General features: G+C 44.4%; 1 protein-coding gene across 2 annotated transcripts in view; it reads left to right on the top strand.

The window, feature by feature from the left end:
- Tmem144 (transmembrane protein 144) overlaps positions 1-8,427 on the top strand; it is a 30,899-nt gene extending 22,472 nt beyond the window's left edge. Inside the window, exons 10-12 of one of the 2 annotated variants that reach the window (XM_005344127.3) lie at positions 980-1,077; positions 4,862-4,915; positions 6,683-8,426. In XM_005344127.3, the coding sequence (XP_005344184.1) occupies positions 980-1,077; positions 4,862-4,915; positions 6,683-6,766 (236 nt within the window). In that variant the 3' untranslated portion in view covers positions 6,767-8,426. Of the gene's footprint in view, positions 1-979; positions 1,078-4,861; positions 4,916-6,682 lie in introns of both variants that reach the window. The other variant, XM_026789085.1, reaches the window with a different exon arrangement.
- The last annotated feature ends 1,275 nt before the right edge of the window (positions 8,428-9,702 follow it).

Below are 9,702 nucleotides of genomic sequence, written 5' to 3'. Positions count from 1 at the left end.
AGAGAGAGAGAGAGGAGAGAAGAGAGAGAGGGTATTCTCTTAACGACTTTGATTCACTCTACCCTAAAATATGAAGTATTGAAAACACCAAGAAACTGTTCAGAAAATGTCTATCACCAACACAGAGTCGAAAACTGTCAAGCGATGAGTTTTGATGTTTTCTGTGTTAAAAGCTCTTCTATTTGGGTCATCCGTCTTTACAATTTTTCTCTACCATTTCAAGATTTACATAACAACTCAGAGCCCCCTGCCTCTATTTACAAGAATAAAAGAAGCATCAACAGATAACAGTTCACAGTCACTTAGAAAAAATAGTTGATCCAAAAAGTTAGTTAGTAGGGGGAGGGGGATACACTTTGTAGTAGCCTGGAGGACTCGGGGAAGATGCCTGGACAGCTCACAGAATGGGTCTGGGGTCACCATCCTTGAGTCACTGACTGGTAAAATAATAGTAGCTTCTCACTGAAGAGTTCAACATAATTCACCTTGGGTCATACATCCACAAGTAAATGTTTTTACATAAAATAAAGCGTAAGTGACTTGATTAGTTTGAACGTTCGATTGATAGGCAACAGTGTAGAGTATTGATTAGACGTCTGGTTAAGCACTGTGAACTACGGAGCTGGGGTTTTCACTTAGAGGCCCGGATTATGTCTTCCCCCAGTTCTAGCATCATTCTCAACGTCGCTTGGCAGATGTGGTCAGACCGAGTACTTGCTAGGCCCCTCGCCCATCCCCTGTCCCTACTCCGTTCCTCCGTTCAATAAAGAGAATGAGTGGTCGTCATCCTCATAGAGCACGCGCAGAGGAATCGCTGGGTTTCCAAGGCGACCACAAAGCATAGCTCAAATCCCATAGGGGCCGACATCCCTTTGGAAGGAACGCTTTTATCTGTGTGCGCTTTCACATTCCACGGTGTGGGAGGTAAGATGCTCGGCAGAGGACCGCACCCTCCCACGGACGCTCCCTTGTGTTCCAGGCTTCCTGTCTGGGGTGCTGTGGGCCATCGCCACCTGCTGCTGGTTCATAGCCAACCACTCGCTGAGCGCCGTGATCAGCTTCCCGATCATCACTGCTGTAAGTGGCCAATCCCCTGGGTTGTTCTAAGAGTCAGCAGACACGCTGCCGTTCTCCGCGCTCTGCTTCTTAATTGCTATGGCGTGGTGAATGTTCATAGCCTCTTTTTTTAGCAGGTTTGCAAATGCCTTATCTTTGTATGTCCCTGTAGTTTGTTCTTTGGTCATCTTACCTAATGTCATCTGGGATGCGTTATGATTTTCTGTTCGTGACTCTTTCCATCTCACTTGTATAACAGCATACAAACAGAGTGTGAAATCAAAAGTACTTCAGACTCCTTGACACGGCGAGTCCCTGGAAACTTAAGGAAGTTTCCAGAAATAACGCTGCACCAAATCCTGGGGACTGCTGTCTGCTCCAGTGGTTTTTTTTTAGGGCTTAATTATCTGAAACCTAGGTAACAGCAAAAAACAAAATGCTTATTTTGACATAGTATAAGTGATGCTACAGCCACCTCAAATTTGAAGATGAAGAAACTGAAGCGCTAGTAACAATTCTGGCTGAATCACAAACTGATAAAAACGGGCTGGAGAGATGGCTCAGCGGTTAAGAGCATTGCCTGCTCTTCCAAAGGTCCTGAGTTCAATTCCCAGCAACCACATGTTGGCTCACAACCATCTGAAATGAGGTCTTGTGCCCTCTTCTGGCCTTCAGGCATACACACAGAAAGAATATTGTATACATAATAAATAAATAAATATTTAAAAAAAAATAAAAACAAACTGATAAAAACCAGAAACTTCAGAGAACGGTCCCCCACTCCTGCGGGTTGCCAGCTCACCATCATCTTGAGCAGTCTCCTATCCATTGGGGTAGATAAACACGGATGTTTTCCTTAAAGATTTTTATTGCCGTTATTTTTAATTATGGGTATTTGTGTCTGAGTGCAGAGCCCTTGGAGCTAGAGTCTCAGACAGCTGGAGAGCCACGCGAAGTGGGTGCTGGGAGCAGAATTGGGTCCTCAGCAAGAGCAATGAGGCTCTTAGTGGTTGAGCCACCCTCCTTCTATGCTCTCCTGACCAGAGTCAGTTGTTCATAATCAGGATCAGTTGTTCTCCTGGTTCCTAAATAATCATCCCAAACGTTTCTTATAAATCATTTTAGTAGCGTGTATGTGCAAAGTTAAAAACCTTAAAAATTGGATAGCCTAAAACAGATCTCATAAAGGCTTGATTTGAGCTGTGGATTTGTATTTTGGTGTTTGTTTGGAAGACAGTGTCTTTGTGGCCCAGGCTGGCCTCAAGTGTGAAATCCTCCTGCATCAGCCTCCAAATGCTAGTGATCACAACCACGTGTCACAAAGCCTGGCTCACACAGTGTGCTTTGGATGGGTCTGTGCCCATCAGACAGCCTTCAAACACAACTCAATTCAAGTAATCTGAGTAATTTTTCTCATTTAGAGCAAAGCAAAATGAAGTACCTAACTGTGCAGGGCTCAATAATTTTTTTTTCGAGACAGGGTTTCTCTGTGGCTTTGGAGCCTGTCCTGGAACTAGCTCTTGTAGACCAAGCTGGTCTCGAACTCACAGAGATCCGCCTGCCTCTGCCTCCCAAGTGCTGAGATTAAAGGTGTGAGCCACCACCGCCTGGCAATAATTTTTTTTTTTAGATCCAAAGTCCTTGTAAAAGGAAAACGGAAAGGGAACAGGAAGACCCATTTCCCTGCTTAGGACCCCTCACTCTCTGGTCTCTTCCTCCCCTTGCAAACCAAGCCAATTCATTCAGAAGGCTTGGTCTCTTTGCCATTATTATTGTTGTCTGTATTTTATTGGGTGCCTATTTTACTGGGTGCCCATGTGCCAAGCATCATGCTCATCACTTTAGGTTTGTCTTCTCAACACAGGAGCAAACCCATCTTCTCTTTCATAGGCTGACTTAGATGCCACATGATTTATTTCACAAAAGGAAAACCCACAGTTCAAATGTGCTAAGTGGTTGCACCTGCCACAAAATACTCTCTTTCTTTGACCCAACTTTGCCTGGGGTGTACATTACGTTAGCACAGCATCACCCCTAAAACCATCTACATCCTCACAGAAAGGCTCAGAACATGGCTAAAGGAATCATTAGAAAAAATCATCAGGTGGGAAGCTAGAGAGGCCAGTGGCACCCAGTGGTCCTGTCTTCTCGCCACTGGTATAATGTTGGTGGTATGCCATCCCTCTTCTGCCTCCTCCCGCCCCTTCAAGGCGCGTGTCCTCATTTGATTTGGATTCTGAGCATCAGCACTTTACATCATTGGCCTACTTCTCTGACCCCTTTGATGCTGACTTCGCAGAGGCTGAGGAATGCAGAGCAAAGCATTTTTATTGCTTCCCGCACACGCTAGAGGCGCTGGAAGCAAACTTGTTTGGGTCCGCCCTGTAGACAGTGGGTTTGGTCCTGGGAGAGAGAACACTGTGGAATTGTTTCCTGAAGCTCTTCCAGAGTCCCTGCAGGGCTCGGAAAGGAGTCATTAAAATTCTGGTCTCGTGTGTCTTCTTCCCCGAGATCACAGCTGAGCCAACGCCACGGTTGTCCTTGCTGGGGAAAAGCATGCACACCAGATCTCCACAGCTTCCCATTTTCACATTTAGATCAGTGCCCTTTCTCTTGTTTCTTCTCCTTTCCCGTTTTATTTTTTTTCATTCTTGTCCTTGCCTCCAGTAACTCCCCTTGCTTGCTGATGTGGTTTTATTTTTCTATATAGCTACCTTTAGCGTTCGTGTGTGCTTAGTGTTAGACAAAGTCTGTTGGTGTGCATGGGGACCTAGTACTGCCATCTTTACACTGTCTATCGGGCAAAGATGCTCTTGCTTCAGTCAGGAGAGAAGATCATGCACTTAATGCTGAGAGAGTTGAAGGTGTATTCATATACTTTATCTTAGGAGTCCCTTTATATGTGGCTTATAAGGAAGCCAGGAGAAAAACAAGCTGTTTGCTTATTTCTAAAGGAGGAAGGTTATTTGTTTCTTTTCTGTGTTTTTTGTTTGTTGGTTGGTTGCTTTTTGGTGTTAGGTTTAAACCCAGAATTTCCCACAGTGAGGGAAGTGCCGCGCACCGCACCCCGGTGTTTGCGCTCTGTGCGCTGGCACCCAGTTCGTGAGCTTCAGGCAAGGGGGCTGGAGGTTAAAATACACAGACACACACAGACAGAGAGACAGCGACACGGGTCATCCTTGAATGCCCCAAGAATGCCCCTTTATTGTGTTCAGGGGCAGATTATATAGAGATAGCCACGCCCCAGCCAAACCCACCAGAAACCACTCTCCTGACATCAGGAACTCCTGAAGGTCTCGTGCTCAGAGCAGCTGTAGGCACTCAGATCAGGGACTATACAGTGAGGTGCAGCCCCTTCCCGGTTTCAAATTTTACTCTATTTCTTAAGACAGTTTTGCTAAGTTAGCCAGGCTGGCTTTGAACTCAGTCTTTAGCCCTGGCAAGCCTTCAATTTTCAATCCTCCTGCCGCAGTTTCCCGAGTATCTGGGTCTACAGACTCACACCACTAGGCCTGGCTGAAATAGTTTATCGTAAATATATCACACAAAATAAAAGTATCTTGTGCCATAAAACATTATAGTATCATCAAAACAATAGCAGTCATGACCATGAAGAGAAAAACAACAACAAAATGAATGTCTTGTTTAATGATGTTACCTTGATTTTTGGATCAGTGTGGAGCTAAGGTTTAGGATATTGTTCTTTTCCCCTGAACATATTTTACATTGCCTGTAGCTCACTGCATTTTTCCAGGGTATAGTTATATCAAAATAGCTAATAAAATTAAAGTTCTTTTATTTTAAGGGTCCTGGACTTATCGCTGCGCTATGGGGTATCTTCATTTTCAAGGAAATACAGGTAAGGATAAGGAAATGATCACTGTCCCCAGATGTCGGTCTCCTCTAGGAAACTGAGAACTTTGGGAGACTCTTACATTCAAAGGGAAAATGGACCCCCTGAGAACATCGTTCTTCTGCTGAGAGAGAGCATGGGGCTTAGCAAACTGCAGAGATAGTTGGGCATGCAGCAAAATAAAACAAAATTAGAGAGAAGAAAGGGAAAAGAAAAGGGGGAGTCAACATCTCATTGTGAGAGCTGCAGCGTGACACAGTGAGTCCCGCAGCAAACCTCTTGGTCCGTGTATCTCTACTTGCAAGTATTCATTGCAAAGGCTCATTGGTCTGGTTTCGAGGCTTCTGGTTTCTACGACACTATCCATACTGGGTCCAAAATCTTCCTCACTTCTAAGGGCCCATTGTAGCATCCTATGATTTCCCTACTAGATGATCTAAAACTTGGGAAGGGAGACTAGTTCTGTGAGTCACGTGCTTAACTTGAAGCATGAAGACCCGAGTTCGATCCCAGAATCTAGACAGAATAAAAGTCCTGGTGTGGCGGTCTACACTTCTCATCCCAGCATTGGAGAGACAACGGGAGGAGCTCCTGGGACTCTGGCTACCCAGCCCAGTCTAGGTGACCAGGACCACTGAGGTGTCCTGTACATCTAAAGTTCATGAGGCCTTGTTCTTGTTTTCCTTTAGAGTGTTCAGATCTTGCCTTACCGTGCACTGAGTCTATCTGTACAGAGAGGTGGCCATCATTCAGAAGGAAGAGCCAAGACAAAGAGGGCGCTGGGAACCATTCTATGTCAAAAATGAATGAAGGGGGCTAAGATATTGACCAGGAAAAGATGCTGGCGGATAAAAGATGGTTGTTTCTCGGTGTTGGAGGGTTTGATCTCAGGAGCAATTTATTGAAATCGATCTCTGTGCACCCCTAAAGACAGATCTTATGGAAATGAAATATTTCTGCCTACCACAGGAAGATATTTCTTCGTGGCTCAACAGATGACTGAGCTGTGCTGGCATGAGCCTGTCCGTGCCTCCCATCTTGAACACTAGTGCCCCATCCACAGGAGGACAAGTCCATCTTCTTCATCCTCACACCTCTCTTCCTGTGTCTTTGGATTCATCCCTCCCCATCCCATCTGTGTTTATCCTCTTTCTCCTTGGTCTGCTTACATTCATCTTGGCCCCTCCGATCTCTTTCCTGTCCTCCAAACAATTGTACGATTTTCCAGCATGCAAATCTAATGTTCAGCACCTATAGCTTCCTGTTCCCTTAATACCTTCTCGTTACTAGGGAAAAGTAGGGCCCAAAGCATAGTCAGGCCCATAGGCTCCCGAACTCTCCGCAGGCCAATTACCCCCATCCTTGCCTTCATGCTCTGCCCCTGCCTTGCTGCATGCGCCCTGAAAGGGCCCTGGAAAGGGCTGCGGCTGCACTTCCTAATACCGACAGCCTAATAATGCCAAACCAGCTCGACACAGAGTCCGGGAACACACGCACAGACAACATGGTGGTTGCTTGTTAAAAGACCTCACCTGTGATGTTCCTTGCCTTTCTCTTAGTGCAGGCACTGTGGGTGAATCAGTAGTGGAGGAGGGGGAGGGAGGTAAAGAGAGGGGGTGGGAGGGGAGGAGAGCGTGTGTCAGGATGGCATACCGGTAACCAGAGCAAACGATTCTGTAAAAGTCCATGACAGTCTCTTTAAAATATACACGTTGTAAATATAAACTTGATTTACGTTTCATTCAATGCATCCATTCTTTTCTTATTCCTCAGGGTCTCCGAAACTACTTACTATTGTTGCTGGCCTTCTGCATCATCTTGTCTGGGGCCCTGTGCACGGCTTTTTCCAAAATCTAACCTATTCACAACAGGACCAGCAGGTGGCAGCAGTGGCTGGAAGAGCCCCAGTCCCGAACAAGGGAATACCGGAGACTGCTAAACCAACTGAATAGCAATGGATCTCTGCCACTCTGGGAATAAATGGATACTTGACTGTTTATTCCACAAACATGAGAATGAAGAGAGACCGTGAAAAGTCCTCCCGATGAGCTGTTAACGAAGGCAGGACTTCTCTGGGGAGCTCAAAGACAAGCTGCGTTCTTGGATCGCCCTGACTGAGGGTGCTGATTCCGTCAGTGTCCACTTCGCGTTATAATCCAGAAAACAGGATGGATTTTGTACAAAGGAAATTGCCACTCACATTTATAACATTAACGAAGAGGAGCAGAAACAAATACTTCGTCGGCTGAGGGAAGAAACAGACTCACCTTATGGAATTCAGGTTCAAAGATGCCAGGGCCCTTTGCTAGAGAAAGTAAATGTCACAGTTGCTAACTGAATGTTTAAAAGGCCAGCTCATTATTTTTAGCCAAAAATTGCTTTGACTTTAACATTGTTCAGCTCTTAACATTGCCTGCCTGTCTTAGCTCAAAGCATTTTGATAGTTACTCCAGATTAAAAAAACATCCCCAGAGAGCAAGTCACCAGCCCTCACAATATGTTTGTGTTGTGTAATTCACGAGCTCACATATGGTGCACATGGTTGCAAATTTGGAGAACATTCTAGAGTTGAAAGAAATAAAGGTTGTACTTCATTAGGTTCAATTTAAACGGAACATGCTCGTTGGACTCCTATATTTTTGTTTCTAAAATGCCATTACTTAAAATCAATTTCATCAGAAGTGTTTTGTTTTGATCCTATCTTAAATGATTTCCAGGAGACAAAGGGGCACAGCAAATGTATTGATTTGATTCTTTAAGAAAACAACCAGCCCTGCAAGCACACTGCTCATCACCGTGGCGTCTGCACCCTAAACATAGCAACCGCGTTTGGCTGTGCCTCTTACCCATTCCCTCCTGATACTGCAGTCCTTGGCTGTGCTAGAGAAACAGAGTAATAGCATCCTTCACCTGACGATGCTCCCTCTGAGTTATGTGGCTCTGGACCTTAGCATGTCATGCCTCCTGTGATGGGCCATTAATGATACCATGTGTCTTAAATTCTCTTATCCGGGATAGTTCAATCCGTAAGTATGTCCACCAATGTCTTGTTGTCCAACAAACATTCTAAACGTGTTTGCTATTGTTATTACATGTTAATCAAGGGGAATCAAAGCTTATAGATGGGGGAAAAAATCTTGGAACTTATCAAAACTATTGATCTTATTACTCTTATCCCTATTTGCCTCTCCAAATCCGAAATGTCACTGAATCGCTAACCCAGACAATATTTGATAATAATGTCTTTTACCCATTTTAGTTTTTACTTGAAATGTCATTAAATTATGCTGATATGACTTCTGAATAAATGTCTATGACAGAAAAGCTATTTTTCTCCTTTAGATATATTTTGGAATTGTATTGTGAACAGCTTTTAATTATTCTTTGTGAGATTGCCAATGCATATGCAGGCTTTTAAACAGGAATTAAGGAAATTGCAAATAAAAAAAAACTAGTAAAAGACAAAAAGAGGGCGGGCCCTTATCCCCTCACCAAGCAACGCCTGCAGTGTTAATAAAGGTATTGTGAGGGAAAGAAGCTTTTCAGAAACGGTTACCAAACAATTTACTGTTCGTGGTTGTGCTATGGGGCAGATCTGAGTCCTAGGGCATTCGCTGGCGTTTGCCAAGTTCTGTGTCTTTCTGAACAGGAACATGTGGTTACTAGGAAGGGAAGCACTCCCTTAGGGAGTGGGCTGGTGAGCCGAGGGGAAAGCTCAAAGGCGCTGGCCAGAGCCACAGGACCCTTTCTAATTGTGAACATAGCTCTGGTTTCTTGCAGGGTTCACTAAGTGTCCGCAGCCTAGTGGAGAAGGGCTTCCAATCCTCCCGGCCAGGCTTCTCTGTGTTCGTCCTGGTGTAGGTTTGGTGGTGTTGATTGGTTGTTTTTGTCTCCACTCCTGCCAGTTCCCCTGCAGGAGCAAACATGTCATCTCTGCTTTGTTCGCTCACCCCAGAGGCAAGGTTTTAATTTCCCTGTCGTGTACAGCAGGATTCTGCAGCTTGGAGCTTTCCTAGTTTTGCTTTCTGTTGCACCTTAACGAAAATGACAACCATGTTTGTACCAAAAAGCTCCTGCCATCTTGTGTCCAGAGAGGGAACTACATAAAGTAAAAGCCACCCAAAAAGACTGATCTCCAGTGGGAGATGGGACCTGCAGAACAAAGAAAAGGAATCCTGGCGGAGCAATGCAGCATTTCCTTTGAGGCTCTGATATTTATTCCTCTTTAACGTCACTTAGTATGAATTTATGATCTTGTCACATCATTTAGTGTGAAGTCATTGAACTGAAGAAAGGAAGTTGTACAACTGTGTTTAGCATAACACTCTCAAAGAACAATTGCTGCTGATCAAAGTGGCACATGTGTATATTTATATAAAACATTAAAAACGAACATGCCAGTCTCAAAGAGATTGTTTAGGGCAGAGGAGGAAATCACATGTTGTACTGGGGAATGAAAAGCTGTTTGAATTACACAATCATGTGAACATACTTAGTGTTTGGTGTCATTTATGACCCTTTTTCTTTTAGGATACATTTTGTATGATTTTGTCTCTTATAAATTTTACCTTGATATGTAAATGATTGAAAAGAACTGCAGCTAGGGGACACAGGGCTTCTCTTGGGTCTAGACAGTAGAGTTGAGTCTTTGGGTTGGAAATAAGTAAATGTGACAAAGGAACAAAAGCAGTCCTGAGTGTCTGAGTCAGCTGTGTGCACAGCTACTTTGTCTCACTGACACCTAAGATGACGGAAGGCAATTGTGAGCAGTCACCTGTTTACACTCTCACTCC

The sequence above is a fragment of the Microtus ochrogaster genome, chromosome 1 (genome assembly GCF_000317375.1).
Source record: "Microtus ochrogaster isolate Prairie Vole_2 chromosome 1, MicOch1.0, whole genome shotgun sequence".
NCBI lineage: Eukaryota > Metazoa > Chordata > Mammalia > Rodentia > Cricetidae > Microtus > Microtus ochrogaster.
The sequence above is the reverse complement of the archived record's forward strand: the minus strand, read 5'-3'. Positions and strand labels throughout refer to the sequence as shown.